General features: G+C 36.8%; 1 protein-coding gene across 4 annotated transcripts; it reads left to right on the plus strand.

Annotated features, from left to right (window-relative positions):
* Nucleotides 1-9,149: 9,149 nt before the first annotated feature.
* On the plus strand, nt 9,150-15,891 carry LOC132640584 (formin-like protein 3). 4 transcript variants are annotated; one of them, XM_060357223.1, is made up of 7 exons: nt 9,150-9,835; nt 10,895-11,687; nt 11,968-12,433; nt 12,520-12,722; nt 13,386-13,621; nt 14,259-15,143; nt 15,412-15,891. In XM_060357223.1, exons 1-6 carry the CDS (start codon nt 9,686-9,688, stop codon nt 15,129-15,131), a joined length of 2,721 nt encoding a protein of 906 aa, XP_060213206.1. In that variant the 5' UTR covers nt 9,150-9,685; the 3' UTR covers nt 15,132-15,143; nt 15,412-15,891. The 4 variants fall into 4 exon arrangements, with proteins under 4 accessions (XP_060213206.1, XP_060213205.1, XP_060213207.1 ...); XM_060357222.1 differs by lacking the exon at nt 15,412-15,891 and having other exon boundaries at nt 14,259-15,329; XM_060357224.1 differs by lacking the exon at nt 15,412-15,891 and having other exon boundaries at nt 9,151-9,835; nt 10,895-11,672; nt 14,259-15,329.
* The last annotated feature ends 1,190 nt before the right edge of the window (nt 15,892-17,081 follow it).

Genomic DNA, 17,081 nt, shown 5'->3' on the forward strand with positions numbered 1-17,081 from the left:
TTGTTGTGTTTTAGGTATTTGGCGTTGTAGGAGTCCAAAGATAGAGAATTAAGCAAATTGGATAAAGACGCGAAAAAGGATGGGACGTACATCAAAGTATACCCCGTATTGTTCCCCGCACTTTGAAGGAAAGTTACTGAAGTCTCTGTAAGATTTGAGGGAAGTACGTCTTGGAAAGTACGTCCCGTACTTATAAGGACGGGTCGTACTTATTGCCCGTTCTTTGGCTTGAAGTAGCAGAGAGGCAATGCACCTTTGAGGGAAGGAACGTCCTAAGAATACGTCATGTACTCCAAAAGACGGGACATACATTTGCCCGTACTTCTTCCGCACCTTGCAGTTATTCAGAGGCCGTGCTTTGCAAGAACGGGACGTACTTCAATGTACGTCCCATACTCCTTCCGCGCGGGTGACGTGATTGTTGTCCATATTGAAGAGGGATTTGACTCTTATAAATAGCCAATAGAGTTTTGAATATTTTTGATCACTTTTTATATTTTGAATTCTGAAATTCTGAGATTGGTGTTGAGACAATTTGTTCTTAGTAGCTTACAACAGTATTCGAGACTATTACAATTGTTTTATTTCCAGTTTTATTCGTAAGTTTTTACACCAATTCAATTATGCAATCTTCATCTTTTTATTGTTTTCTTGTTGCCATGAGTAGCTAAACACCTTTACTAAGGTTGTGGACCCAAGGATGGGTGTGCTGTGATTGGGGATCGTGAAAGATATGCGCATAATAGATTGTTAGGGTTTATTTGTTCTTCATTTTCATCACATAGTTCGTGGTTGCAAACATTAGCTAATGCCATAAACTTTAGTTTATTTGGAAAAATAGCTAGGGTTAGGTAAGAACAAATAACAAGAACTCAGGGCTTTAAACCTTGTTTAATAAATTCACTTAGGAATAAGAGGAATTTACTTGGCATAATTAACCGTTCTTCATGCATACTTTATTATCTTTGGAAAAATCATAGAAAGAAATAATCTTTTCTTATTGGAAAATAGTTCAGATTCACATAGAGGTTAAGTGCATCCATACAAATAGTCCATTAGAAGTATATCAAGATCGATACCCATGATCATACACTTTATCTGCCGGGGACACAACCTTAGTTATTTTTACCCATCTATTTATAACTTTAAATTTTCAGTCACTTTAAATTTCCAGTCACATTAAAATAGTCCACAAACCAAATCAACTATAAAACCCTTTTCTAGAATACACCAGGACCGCAGGATTAGTACAATACTTATTTAGTAAACTTTTCACACCATATTCTCTGTGGGATTCGACCCCAACCTCGTTAGCTTACTATATTTGACAACATCCGCGTTATACCATTAATATGTATAATTTGAGCGTATCATACCAAAAAAAGACTTTTTAGCATTGTATCTTTTCTCTTAACATAGTCAATCATTGAGAAAATTTGTAGAGAGGCAAACTAGTTGAGCTTGATCAACCCCAACTCCAAGCGATCTCTTTCAAAGTGCTCCTTGCTTAATGGCTTGATGATGATGTCTGCTACCTGGTCTTCTATTTTGTAGAGTTTCATACAAATCAACCCTTTTTCAACATTATCCCTAAGGAAATGGTGCCTAACATCAATATGCTTGGTCTTTTGTGTTGCACTGAATTTTTTGCCATGTTGAGTGCACTTGTATTGTCACATAACAAGGGTACACAATTAGTTAGCACACCAAAATCCTTAAGCTGTTGCTTGATCCATAACAATTGATCATAGCAAGAGGCAGCAACCATATATTCAGCTTTTGCAATACAAAAGAGCCACAAAATTTTGTTTCTTTGTTCCCCATGAGATCAAGCATGACCCCAGAAATGTGCCATTCCAGATGTGCTCTTTCTATCCACCAAGTATCTAGCATAATCAGCATCAGCATATCCAACCAAGTCAAAATTATCTCCTGAAGGATAGAAGAGGACCAGGTCCGAAGTTCCTTTGAGATGCCTCAGAATTCTTTTTGCAGGCTTCAAATGAGATTCTTTTAGACTTGATTGAAACCTTGCACACACCTCAACACTAAAAACAATGTCAAGTCTGCTAGCAGTCAGGTACAGCAGAGACCCAATGATACCTCTATACATAGTTTCATTAACATGAGAACCAAGTTCATCCATGTCCAGTCGAGTACCAATGGCTATAGGTGTATCAATGGGCTTAGTGTTTTCCATCTCAAATCTCTTCAGCAGCTCCTTGATGTACTTTTGTTGACTGATCATGATGCTTCTTGGGGTTTGCTTTACTTGTAGCCCAAGGAAAAAATTTAACTCACCCATCATGCTCATCTCAAATTCACTGCCCATGAGCTTTGCAAATTCTTCACATAAGTAGTCATTTGTAGCACCAAAAATGATATCATCAACATAGACTTGCACAATTAGCAAATTTCTTCCCCTTTTCTTCAGAAATAAGGTGTTGTCAATTTTCTCTCTTGTAAAGCCATTTTCAAGAAGGAATTTTGACAATCTCTCATACCATGCCCGAGAAGCTTGCTTTAAATCATAGAGAGTCTTGTCAAGCTTGTAAACATGCTCAGGATGCTCATGACTTTCAAAATTAGGAGGTTGCTTGACAAAGACTTCCTCCTTCAGATATCCATTTAGAAAGGGACTTTTAATATCCATTTGGAACAATTTGAATTACGTATGAGATGCAAAAGCAATAAGAATCTTGATTGCTTCCATTCTAGCAACAGGGGCAAAGATCTCATCATAGTTTATCCCTTATTCTTGATTGTATCCTTGAACCACTAGCCTTGTCTTGTTGCTTATTGTGTTTTCAAATTCGTCAATCTTATTGCAAAACACTCACCTGGTTCCAATCATTTTTCTGTCTGAAGGTCTAGGGACTAGGTGCCACGCTTTGTTTCTCTCAAATTGATGAAGCTCTTCTTATATAGCAGTTATCCAGTCAGCATCTTTCAATACTTCACTGATACTTTTGGGTTCAATTTGAGACAAAAAGGATGAGTAGGCAAACATGTTTCTCGCCCTAGATCTGGTTTGAATACCAAAATCTGAGGGAGTAATCACATTTTGAAGTGGATGAGATCCCTTGTGCTTCTAGTTAGATACTTGTACTTTAGGATTCGAGGGACCAGGCTCTTCCGTGTTTGATCCTTCATTAACATCATCAAAGGCCTGACTTCCACTTCTCTGTCCAACCTCAGGAGTGCCTGATACAACATCAGCTACCTGATGTTTAGCTTCAAGTGGGGTAATGAAGGGACCAGGTTTGTGTGTTTCTTTTGGAGATTCTGTTGCATCTTCTCCATTGTTATGCTTGACTTAACTCATCAATTCAGTCTTTCCATTTGAGATTTCTATCTCTTCATCACCCAATTCATTTGATTCATCAAAGATTATATGCACACATTCTTCTATACACTGAGTTCTCCTGTTGTAGACCTTGTATGCCTTGCTATGAGAAGAGTAACCAAGAAAGATTCCTTCATCACTTTTTGCATCGAATTTTTCCAAGGCCTTCTTACCATTGTTGAGAACAAAGCATTTGCATTCGAAAGCTCTCAGGTAAGTCAGCTTAGGTTTTCTCCGGTTAAGTAGTTCATAAGGAGTCTTCTCAAGCAGGGACCCGATCATGCACCTATTAATTAAGTGATGGGCAGTACTGACAGCTTCATCCCAAAAGCTCTTAGGCACATCACTAGATATCAGCATTGTTCTGACCATATCTTTAAATGTTCTGTTTTCCTCTCCACAACCCTATTTTGCTGTAGTGTTTTTTAAGCAGAAAAGTTGTGACTTATACCATTTTCAGCACAAAATTAATCAAATTTGGCATTGTCAAATTCAGTACCATGATCATATTTGATACTCACAATGTGATTTCTTAGTTTCACTTGCATTTTTTTCACAAAAGCAACAAACACATGAAATGTTTCATCCTTGGTTTTTAGAAACAGTGTCCAAGTGAATCTTGAGTAGTCATCAACAATCACAAAAATATGTTTCTTTCCTCCTCTGCTTGGAATTATTATTGGCCCACAACGTTCCATATGAAGAAGATCAAGTAGCCTTGAGGTACTCACTTCTTTCTTTGGTTTGAAAGAGGAGCTGACCTGCTTCCCTCTTATGCAAGCATCACATGCCTTGTGATCTTTGAACTTGGTCTTTGGCAGCCCACGAACCAGTTCCTTTGTAACAAGCTTATTCAGTAGAGAAACTTGCATGTCCTAGTTGTCTGTGCCATAGTTCAACATCATCATCCATGGCACCGAGACATGTTAAATCACCACCATTTAATGAGTCAAAATTTGCCACATAGATATTATTGAACCTTTTTGCTATAAGTACTACTTCACCAAATTTGATATTGGTGACAGTGCAGGAGCAGGACAAGAACTATACTTCATTTCCTTTATCACAGATTTGAGACACACTCAACAAGCTATACTTCAATCCATCTACATATTACACAGTTTCAATTGTATGGGAGAGTGTCTTGACAATTTTACTAACACCAAGAATGTATCATTTCTTGCCATTTCCAAAAGACACACTCCTCCCTCCTTGGAAGGCTTTGACTGAGAGAAAATCCTCCATTCTTCCAGTTATATGTTTCGAGCAACCATTATTCATGTACTATTTTTTGACTGCCTCCTCTCACTCCAGCCTACAAATAGAGTCACTGATTAGATTTAGGAACCCAAACAAGTTTGGGTCCCATAAAATAATAGAACGGGTGAATTAAGCTTCTTTTAGTCCATGCAGGCAAAACAATTTTCTTTTTTAGGGGACCAGGTCCCTCAGCTTTGAATTTCTTTTCAATGAAATTCTTATTTTTCTACAGAGACTGGAACTTGGCTTTGCATGTTTCTTTAAAATGACGAGTCTACCTAGAATGAGTGCACAACTAATTTTCAGTCATAGTGACATAATTGCTATGGGAATTATAGGGGGTTTAGGCTTTTGGAACTCGATGCCTTGCCTACCTCCCCCATCACTTTTGTACATAGAGGCAATTACGTCAGAGGACTATGTCCACTAAAGTGACTTATCAAGCTTAATTTTTACCATTTTTAAATTTTCTTGAAGTTGCTCATTCTTTTCTAACTCAGAGGTGAGACTCAATTTGGTTCTCTTAAGCTCACTTTCAAGCTTAAGCTGAATCTTACTAGCCTCTCCTTTTTTCCTTTAGAAGGTGTGTCCATCCATTTTTTCATTTGATTTTTTAGCAAAGAATTTTCTCTAGTTACTTCCTCAACCTATTCCCTCAAATCTATGATGGACATTACCATGTCATCCCTCTCTTGTTCTAATTCACAAATTCTTCAGTTAGAGCTCTCTTTTCTTCAATGAGACTATGACACACATCAATTAATACATTTGGTAATGACATCAATTTTTTCTGAGAGTAATTTTTCAAGTTTTTTTGAACATCTAGAAAATTTACCTCCTTCTCTTCATTGTCATCATCAACATCAAATTTAGCCATGAGTGCAAAGACTGATTCATATCTCAAAGGTCCATCATCAATAGCCATCAAGAAGTCATCTTCATGCCTCCTTGATCATCTTCATCTTCAGATTCACTTGAGGAATCTCTCTAGGTAGCCAAAGCCCGTTTCATCAAGTTATCGGCAACCTCTCTCCTTTTGAATTTCATGTCGAGGACCTGGTTCCTCTTTGCTGTCTTTTCAGTGTTTATAGTAGTCTTGCTTGTGAAGTGGACATTCTCTGATGAAATTTCTAGGTTTTCCACACTTGTGACAACAGTTATTTTCCTCTAGGATTTTTTACTGTGTTTCCCTTTCTTTGGAAACCACCATTTTTTTTAATCATCTTTTGAAACCTTTTAGTGAGATAAGCCATGTCTGACTCATCGCCGCTAGAGTCACTTTTAGCAGTCGCCTTGACGACTAGGTTCCTCTCTTTCCTTGGCTCCCTTCTTTCTTGATCTTGTTGTTTTTTCAGCTCATAAGTTTTGAGATTTCCAAAGAGCTCATCAATGGTCAGTGTTTGCACATCCTTAGCTTCAGTAATAGCATTGACTTTGCTTTCCCAAAAACTAGGCAAAATACTAAGCAACTTTCGAACACGTTTGTTGGTAGAAATCATTTCACCAAGAGAATGGAGTTCATTGATTATGGAGGTGAATCTAGTATGCATGTCATGAATAGACTCACCATCCTTCATCTTAAAAAGTTCATACTCAGTGGTAAGCATGTCTATTTTGGACTGTTTTACCTAACTTGTTCCCTCATGAGCAGTTTGAACCGCATCTTATATCTCCTTTGCATATTAGCATGACAAGATACGATTGTACTCATCAACTCCAATACCGCACACAAGGATTTTCTTGGCTCTGTAGTTCTTTTCAATAGCTTTTCGGTCAGTCTCATTATACTCCTTACTTGTCTTTGGAATTGTTGTAGCTCCAACCTTATCTTTCTTCATAGGAACAAAAGAACCATCATAGATAATGTCCCACAACTCAGAGTCTTTAGCCATGAGGTAGTCATGTATCTTTGTCTTCCACCATCCATAATATTTTTCATTGAACCTTAGTGGTCTTGTGCTAGATTGTCCTTCCTTTAGGTTTGGTGGAGCAGCCATTAGACAGATCTTTTCTAGGTATTAACCTTTTCGAAAGAATCCGCTCTGATACTAATTGATAGAAACTAAGAGTCCACCAAACAGTATAGAGAACCAGGTTCTCTATCTGTTCCCTTAAGTAAAGACAAAAAGTAAATAACACAAGATATTTACGTGAAAAACTACTTGCTCAAAGGATTAAAAACCACGATCTACCGGAGTAGGATTTCCCAACTTCACTATAACTTCACTATAACTGAGCAACTTCAGATTATAACATATTGCAACCTAGGTATTAAACTCTTAATCTCTCACCCCTTACAATAAATCTATTGTAAGACCTTTACAATAACTCTATTGCAAAGAACAAACCTTGACTAACTCTAGCCAAGGAACCAAATGACAAAGGTTGAGATCTCTCCTACTATGACACTTCTTGAAAGTAATGTAGGATTACAAGTAAATGACAAAAGACAAAGACTCAAAAAACATAAGGAATTAGCAAATATTCAGTATCGGGATCTAGTCCTGGAGTTTGTAGCAACTTTTTTCTTGAGAGAATCTTGAGAGCAGCGGCGGTTAGCATTTGAGAAAATTATAATTTCAGATTTGAAGTGTTAGGTTAAACCTTGTAACATGTTGTTTATATATGAGAGAGCATGTGAGATTTGAGAGGGACATTTCATTGTTTGTTTTGGCCTCTAGCAAGCTACAGCTATGCTGCTGCACTGCTGCCAGTCGGTATAGTGTGCAGCTTTACAGCTGTTAAGTTGACTGTACGACGGGTAGGGGAACAGAGTACATCTGGTTCCTTAAATATGTTTGGCAAATCATCAAAACGCAAAATAGCATAACTTATCACCAACTTATCTATTTCATCTTTGTTTACCCTCAAATCATCTTTGTTTACCCTCAAAAGGTACAGATGGAATTTCTTTAGTGATTTAAAGAATACGCAATGATAACAATCAGAGGCGGATCCAAGATTTGAATTTTATGGGTTCCCACCTATCTCAAATTAAAAAAATAAAAAAAGACAAAATAAAAGCCTACACAATGACTAAGGGGACTTGAACCCTTGAGCAAGAGGAACAAAGTTTAAAGGATTCCTTTTCTGCCACTAGACCAACAACGCACTTTGTTAAAAGGTTCCCTAGTCGTATTTCTTATATATTTACTGCATTTTTCAATACAAATATAGGATCCGCGCAAGTGCGGGAACCCCCATATACTACTTTAAATCCACCCCTGATAACAACTGAAATCAAGTGAATGGAAATCAATAAGATAATTAAATTAGCCAGGATAGCCTGAGCTCGGAGAAATCTCTCAATGAGAATGTTTTCGAAATGACTTCGAGCCTCAAAGACTAACAAGATAACCGATGCTAAAATAAGAAAGAAACTTGTATTTTGCTGATTGCGTAAAGTATGAATTATTAAGCAAAAGGTTAGATGCCTACCAACACTAAGGTTAGGATCTTTTTATAGGTATGAATTTAGGAGCCAAAGGTCGTGAATCCCTCTTATCTCTAATAATGTACATTAAATGGTTAATAGATGGTATTTAATAGAAAAAAGTGTAACGTTTGACTGCATTATCCGGACCGGATAGTAACGTCTGATACTCAAAACTGCTCTTATCTTCGCCGTAGCAATTTATCGAGGCTCTTTGCTTCGGTCGTGCGCAGGATAACTTACTTCGGGTCTTCGTCTTGTCTGAATACATAGCCGATCTAATCTGCCACATATCAACATCTAATCCTGCCATATGTAATATTGATTTTTACCCTATGCACTATTGTTTGTGCCGATGGTCCACAGGAAATAACCTTTTCATCTTTCATGGTAGTAGTAAAATTTACTTAGTAAAATTTACGTACACTTTACCCTTTTCAGATCTCAGTTTGTGAGATTTCACTAGTATGTTGTGGTCGTTGTATCTATTTCATCTTCTTTGTAATTTGTATGGAGAACTATCTGGGGAAGGCAGTTACTACCAAGGCAAAAGAAAGTTGAGGGGAGGGTCAAATTATAAAAATCTAATGGGATACTCTATAAGATACAAAAAAATTCTACCATCGGAGTTATAACTCCTCATCGACCAACCCATAATGAAATTCATAACAAATTAATCATCAATACAACATTATACTTCATTATATCGGTTTTATACTGCAAAAAATAGATAATCTAATATAGGAAAACAAACTAAGCTGGTGACAATCCCTTATAAGTTATGCTCATTGCTCAAATACTTCTCACTTACTTGTTTTGTTTAATAAACTTTAAAATCAGGATATAAAATTATATTGTGACAATAGTTGTTTATTTAAGGGTTTTTTTTCATTTTTGACCCGCCGATTTCTGCTAGCTAAAATATACAAAACCTATACAATGATTATGTATATTTTGTGTATACATTATGTATATTATAAGCATATTTATACTTAATATACACACTATATGCAGGCTATTATTCTTTTGAGCGGTCCAAAAATATAATTATCCCTTTATTTAATATCCAGAAGAATTAGTATTAGTAAATAGGCTTATTGTCTCTCTCTCAAAATTAATGTAGTTCTGTGCACGTTTCATTTGTGTGTCTCCGAAAAACATGAAAACACTCCAATGAACAAAAAATTCCATGCGAAAATCTGACCCAAGAAAAAAAAAAGAAATCAAAAAAAGCACCAAGCTTTTCCAAATATTTCTTGGGAAAACTCCCCTTCTTGAAACCTTTGCAAATTTTCTTGAATTTTTTTCCCTGTAATATTTGTTGCAAAGGCACCAAAAGGGTGGTGGGGTTCCATTTTTATTTATAAACAAACATAATATCCAATTTTATGTGTAAAGATAGAATCTTTATGTAAGTTACTATCAAGAATAGAGGTCAAATTATACATTTTTGTGTATACATTTCAATTCTGGTCGTTTTAGCTTTGAAATATTGAAGAAAAAGCCAAAGGGCTTTGTGGGGTTGTTTATTTTGTGGCATATTATTGTATACATTTGAATTCTTGAATGATTTTGAGAGGCACATGATCAGATGAAATGAAAAAGGCCAAAATATGGGATTTGAAAAAGATTGATTTTTACAATCAATGGGTGTGGGAAGGGTCAGGTCTGTATTTGTTTTTGTTGTTTTTGTTTGTGTTTGGTCAGCTAATAGTTCACAAGGGAATCGAAAGCTTCCCGAAAACTGTTTAGATAATGAAGGTTCTTGGGGTGTTCAACACATAGATGAAGATAAGGTATGAAAAAATAACTTCTCATTTCTCATGTTATACATCGTTTTATAATGTATCGTATTGTATTGTATTGTATTGTGCTATGTTGTTTTGATGAATACAACATTTAATGGATCGTGTCGTTTCCTGTTGTTACATAATGCAGAGCCAAATGCGTTAATATATACATAAGGCTAAAATATATGCATGTACAAAATATGTATGCGTGTAGATGAGTTTTTATGTGAGTTGCTTAATGGTAATTTTTATGTGATCCTTTGTAAACGATTGGTAATTCTTTCTAACAACTCTATCTTTTCATTTGAGAACAATGTCCTAGGCAAGGGCAAAGCTAGGTATGGAATCCCCTTTGTTGGAAAATTATGCAGTGCAACAGAGCAAAAATCAATTTACTGGTAATATATAAGCTGATGAATTCCCTTGATATAAGATGAATTTCTAGTAAAGTGGCAAAAGGGGTTAAAAATTTGCTACTTTTGAATCCCCTTATATAAATTCCTGATTCTGCTACTGGTCCTAGGATAAAGCTATGCAATTTAGAAGAAATCAATGAAAGTACAATTGTGCTAGGAGTCATATGCCATGGTTTTGGAAGTCTGTCTTTGTGCGAAAGCCTAGAGATGTAACTACATAAGTTGGTTGTATCATTTTTTGTAATGCAAGCGAAATAAACAAGATATAGAGTTGTATTTAATAAGAATATCAAAAAGAACAATATCTAAGCTTTGCACCTTGGAACTTAGTGGCAATGCTTCTCATGGTATGAGGAAACTGAACCGATTACTTTAAATGCATTGTATCAAAGCAAGTGTTTTGTTACTCACATTAATATTTTGAAGATTTTCGTGTCACAGAAATTGTAACTAGGCTCAGAAGATCTATTGCTATAACTTTATGTTTACTCAAAACTAGCTGATCATGCAAGTCTATGTTTCGAAGCTAGTGATTCTAATCTTTTATAATTGCAGAGATTTTTGTTTTTAGTAATCAAAGCTCATAGTAAATTCTTGTGCTGCCAAAGTATATTTCTGGCTATATGTTGATGAAGTATTCTGTATGCAGGCTGAGAAAATATGGATTCATTGCGTAGAAGGATCACATAAGAATACAGAAACAGCAAGCGTTCTAGATTTGTCTCTTTATCAGGCAGCAACAGGAACTTATATTTACTTAAAATCAGATATAGCTTTGTTGAGAAAAAGAATCTTACAAAAGGCTATTAGTGATCTGCCTCCTGAAGAGAAGCAAATCCTTCTGGAATGCTTAAGAAGGAAAAGCCTTCCTCTTTCTTGGTTCATCAAGTACCAAAAGCTTTTCTCGCAATGGTTGTCCAGTGTTCCAAGAAGGCACCTAAGAGAAAGAAAGCTTCAAGATAAGCTAATAGATGATGTTGCAGCTCCAATCCTCGCTCCATCTCCAGGCCCCACAGCCGTATCACCAATTTATGCTCCAACGCCTTCTTTTGAAGCGCCCACGGAACCTCCTGCAAAGTCTCCAACACCTCGGGCCCACGTCAAACCTCCTGCAAAGGCACCAACACCTCGGACTCATGTCCCCCCTCATGCAAAGGCTCCAACGCCTCCGACTCGTGCCAACTCTTCTAAACCTTTGCCTGTAATTCCTCCTCCTGCTAAACCAAAAAATACAGGAACTAATGCTTCAGAAGATAACGATAAGAACAGAACATATATTATTGCTGCTGTTTCTGGAGGTGCCGTGGTACTAGGAATCGCACTTTTAGCTCTGTTATTAATACTCTGTCTTAGAAAAAGTAAAAAGAAAGAGACAGTCCCACAGTATGGGAAAAGAGATGAGAAACCTCTTCTTAACCTTTGTTCAGGTAGTCTATCTGCAGGTATTTAATTATGAAGGTCAATTTTTCTAAGGGATTTTTCATTTTTGGCCCGTCAGTCGGCAGAAATTAATTACGGGCGCTAGCCAAAATATACAAAACCTATATACTGATTATGTATATTATTTGTACATTCATGTAATTATATGTATATTTTATGTATATTTATACTCAGTATACAAAACCTGTACATTTGCTGGCTATTATTCTTTTGAGCGGTCCAAAAATGTATTATCCCTATTTATTTCTAATGCTGAATAATTTCTACAATGTATGTGGTCAGATTCTTCTCAGAAGTCTTCAAGCATAGGAAGTTCAACCAAGAAAGATTTCAAGAGTTCTTCTACTGTAAATAGTCTTTCGGGGCCAGCTGATGCTCATAATTCTTCTGAAGCAGAAGCTAGAACAGATGCACCTGTAAATGCATTACCACTTCCTCCAGGAAAATCCACACCTCCGCCACCTGGACCACCTCCTCCTCCTCCTAAACCACCTGCTCCAAAGCCGCCTCCACCTCCAATGGCTGCTCGCCCTCCACCCCCCGGACCACCAAAGCCTGGTAATCCAGCAAAGCCTTTACCGCCCCTTGGAGCACATAAGAGACGAAGTTCTTCTGGTGGTGAGGGAACTGAACCATCTGATGACTCTGATGCTCCAAAGGCAAAATTAAAGCCATTTTTCTGGGACAAGGTTCTTGCTAATCCTGATCACTCGATGGTTTGGCACGACATCAAAGCTGGCTCATTCCAGTAAGCTTTACATCAATCTTTCCTATGCACTTGACAAGATCGATGTCTAACTTCCTCACTTTTTATAATGATGTTACTTACTACAGGTTTAATGAGGAGATGATGGAATCGTTATTCGGATATAACGCAGCAAATCCAGGCAAAACTGAGGGCACGAAAGCTGCATCGTCTTTTGAAGCTACCCCACAGTATATTCAGATAATTGATGCTAAGAAATCACAAAATCTAGCAATTATTCTTAAAGCCTTAAATGTGACGACAGAAGAAGTTTGTGATGCTCTCAAGGAGGGTAAATCTTTCTTTCTCCGCGTCTTCCCCATGAGATCCGTGAGAAAGTTAATCTTGACTCTTTTGAAATAGCTAATGGGAAATGAAAATAGTAAATTTATCACCATGAGGAAGAGAGCGTCTAATCCTACGAGGGCTTTTACTTAAGTGTTAACTCTGTTCATAGCTTTTGCAGTCTTTCAGCTTTTGCATTAAAGTTATTAACTGCCTTTAAAAAGAGATAAAAGAAGAACAAACAACATAGTCTGCACATAGAACTTCTTGTCAGTCCATTAGGAAACTGTATGTTATTTACTTGAGTAATAAAGAAGTTTCATTCTACCAATTTACTTCATGCATGGTCTTGTGAAATGACTACAAGCACATTGAGAGTAATCAAAAAGAATTTTGAAGAACCAAAATCCCAGGGTGAATTTTCAGAAGATCTTTTGTGAATGTCGGCATGTGCTAATTAAATACTCCTAGAAATTAGATGAAGTTGAAAACAAGGTCCCATTTCTAAGTGGAAAATAAAACTTTCTGGTGATTTTATAGAACAAAGATTGATGACTGCTGCGGGATACTAAAACTTCTAGCTAATGTTTGTTCATTTTCATTGTTTTTATGTTAATTTTATCAAGTATGTTTCAGCCACTTAATTGCAAAAGCCTGCTTATCTTATCAGGTAATAAACTGTCTCCTGAACTTATTCAAGCTATATCAAAGATGGCACCAACAACAGATGAAGAACTCAAACTTCGATTATATTGTGGAGAAATTTCTCAGCTCGGTCCTGCTGAAAGGTTTCTAAAATCGCTTGTTGAAATTCCCTTTGCCTTCAAACGGATGGAAGCATTGTTGCTCATGAGTTCTCTTGAGGAAGATGTTTCTTCCATTAAAGAGTCCTTTGAAACTTTAGAGGTGAATCGTGGAATTCCCTGTTATTTTGCTGCAACCATAATTTCTATCGGTTTTCTGCATCTTAATTGGTCCAACTATACCATGCACCATCCCATAAATTCTGGGAGTTAATAAAGAAAAAAAATCAAATAAGCATGATTTGTAGGCTACATATCATGAGACTGATCTCGTATATTCATCAGTAAAAGTTTGTTTCTGCTTTTCCAAGATCATAGTTATAAAAATAAAAAGGAACTGAGTTTTTCTTAGTTAATTAGTGCTGAAAAATATATAAGAGCTTAGGATTTTTCTGATCGAGAGGTGTCGTCTTTTTGTATAATCATGATGAACTAAAATCAAGTCCAGTTAGTTGGACTTGCCAGATTTTTCTTTCTTATATATTTTGAGTGTCTCATAATCTTTAATACAGGCGAAGTTTTTCTTATTGAAAGGGGTCATTTTAATTAGGTGTGAAATTTAGTAGCTTAAAATAAAACAATTGTAGTAACAATTGAAACCAGTATATACAGTGTCAAAGAAATTTGGCTATCATACTCCCTGTCATGGTTAATATAAAAGAGCTTTCAGTAGATTGGTTTCTAGTAGCTGTTTCTTATCACGTGGTAGATGGCTTTTATTCATTGCAACTGACTTGCAGGTGGCATGCAAGGAGCTGAGAAACAGTAGACTCTTCCTGAAACTTCTAGAAGCTGTTCTTAAAACTGGGAATCGCATGAACGATGGCACCTATCGTGGTGGCGCATCAGCATTCAAGCTTGATACGCTGTTGAAACTCTCAGATGTTAAAGGAACTGATGGCAAGACCACACTTCTCCACTTTGTCGTTCAAGAAATTATCCGATCAGAAGGATTAAGAGCAGCACGCAAGTTAAGGGAGAGTGAAAGCTTGTCGGCTCTGACAACAGAAGATCTTGTCGAGGATGCTGCTTCTCAAGACTCGGTGAATTACCATCGTAACCTTGGTCTCCAGGTGGTTTCTGGTCTAAGCAATGAACTTGAGGATGTAAAAAAAGCAGCAGTTATAGACGGTGAGAACTTAAGTGCATCTGTCTCGAAACTCGGTAAGTCACTAGTGAAAACGAAAGCGTTTCTAGACACTGACATGAAAAGTTTGGAGGAAGAGAGGAAGTTCCGTGATACCCTCACGAATTTTATGCAACACGCGGAAGAGGAGATCAAGTGGATATTAGAAGAAGAGAAAAGGATAATGGCTTTGGTGAAGAGTACAGGAGACTACTTCCATGGAACTGCAGGAAAGGACGAAGGCTTGCGTCTCTTCGTCACTGTTCGTGATTTCTTAATTATGTTGGACAAGGAATGTATATTGGTGAGAAAATCAACCAAGTTGCCAGCAAATACCCCTAGAAAAGGAGCACTAACGGCATCACCTTCCCAGGAATCCCATCCGGATTCTTTGCCAGATCATGTTCATCAACGACTATTTCCTGCAATCCAGCAGCGACGGATGGATGATGATTTTAGTTCAGATGACGAAAGCACATCCCAATAGCTAGTGGTTCAGGTATGAGTGTGCAACAGTACTTGTAAACCCCTATCTCATAGTACACAAGCAGAGGTGGAGTCAATATTTGAAGTTTATGGGTTCTGGATTCTCACTTTTTAAGTTACTAAAAAGTTACTGAGCTCTAAATTGATAATCTGTACTTATTCATTAGATTTTAAGACAAATACAGAGTTTGAACCAAAATTACTGGGTTCACTAGCTCCTCCCCCGTGCAAAAGTGACTTCGCGCCATGGCTTCTAACTTTTGCTTTCATACATTAATTAGGGGCAGAACAGGCAGAAGGGTCTACCTCTTACATTCTATAGCTAAAGACTTGCTTTTGAAGAAAACGGATCTGGCATTCGGTCTGGTGCTTGCTTAGATATCGCTAGAAGAAGGAAGAATGGATGAACTAAGATGCCGATTTTTTTTTTGGATGCTCTTCAAGAAACGTCCAGAGTGAAATATATATGACTCTCCGTCTTGTAGTCACCATATTTTTCATAAAGATCCAACCATATTTTGGAACTGTGAGATGGCAAAAGTTACTAAAGTCTTTTCTATATATCAATCAATGAACTAACTATATATGGTCAACCCCAAATGCTAAAGTCTCTTCTATGTTATTATAAAATTTTTCTAGTATAAAGTTGAGAGACTTAAGGAAAATGGACCAGTTTTGTACAGCTTTTGGTTTTTTAGCTTTTATTATTCCAGTTCCTACTTCTTTTTCCTGGCTGATACATGTTCGTGATCGTTGAGTTATCGCTTCTATAATATGGTTTGCAGTCGATGAGTTCTCTTCAGATAATGCAATGGTGTATTCTATGTATATTCCAAGCTACAACCTCCACGGTTGTAAAATGCATGCTTTCATGGGATTTAGCTGTGAATTGTTTGGTCATTTTTTCCCAATATTTGCCAATTCAGTCTTAACGTATGACCTTTTTTTTAAAAAAAAAAAAACTACGCAAAAGATTGAGAGATTGGGGCCTTCAAAATATCTGCATGTGATAACAATTTGGGAAACAACACAAAATTCCCATAAAAGGAAAAATATTTACCCGACCATGGCCCTCATAAATTAATTTCGCTTCTACCCAGTTCGGCCGAAAATATTTATCCGAGCGGATTGAAGCAGTCCTCCATGATACCATCTCAATATATTATATATACCATGATGGTATTATGAAGGACTGAAGAGTGTCTCATCGAAGAACTGAAGCAGTTCTCTATGATATATACCCTGTCGGCCTGTCCCCCTTTTTGCTCCTTTGGTGATTCGGACCCACAACCCTTTTGTAGTTTGGGGGCATCCGAGTAAATAATTTTGGGGACATGAAAGTAAGAGGGTATTTTCGGGTAATTATTTACATGCAGTGGGCATTTGTGTTCTTTTCCTAACAATTTTGTGTTCTCTCTTCAATTTAAAAAGTTCCAAACGGTAGAAAATGTCCTTAACTAGCATATTGCATGGTGCATTCGGACAACCGGGATATGGATGCTATGACATATATGTTATACAAATCCAATTGTTTTTCAAAATAAACTGCCAAAAGATGGTTTTCACAACGAAAAGAAAACCAAAATAATAGGAGACGACATATAATATCACGTCTTGTTTAACCACTTAGAGCAATTTTTCTTTTCCTTTTTTCTTAATCTAAAGATTGCAACTTTATTATCCTCCTGTTATAGAAGTTAAATACAATGCAGTTGAAGAAATTGCAAGGATGAAGAAGCTAATTTGAGCTAAAGAGAAAAGATTTGATTAGCGAGAACTATGTGAGTGGTTGAGGCAATGGGAGGTAAGTATGGACTCCTTCCGTCTCAATATGTTTGAAGGTTGACCAGTCTGGGGAGTCAAACAGTTTTTTCTTGATTTAATTTTAAATCTAAATTCTTCGAGTGTTTTATAATAAAATTTACATATTTGAAAACTACATAAAAAGTAG

The sequence above is a fragment of the Lycium barbarum genome, chromosome 5 (assembly GCF_019175385.1).
Source record: "Lycium barbarum isolate Lr01 chromosome 5, ASM1917538v2, whole genome shotgun sequence".
Lineage (NCBI taxonomy): Eukaryota > Viridiplantae > Streptophyta > Magnoliopsida > Solanales > Solanaceae > Lycium > Lycium barbarum.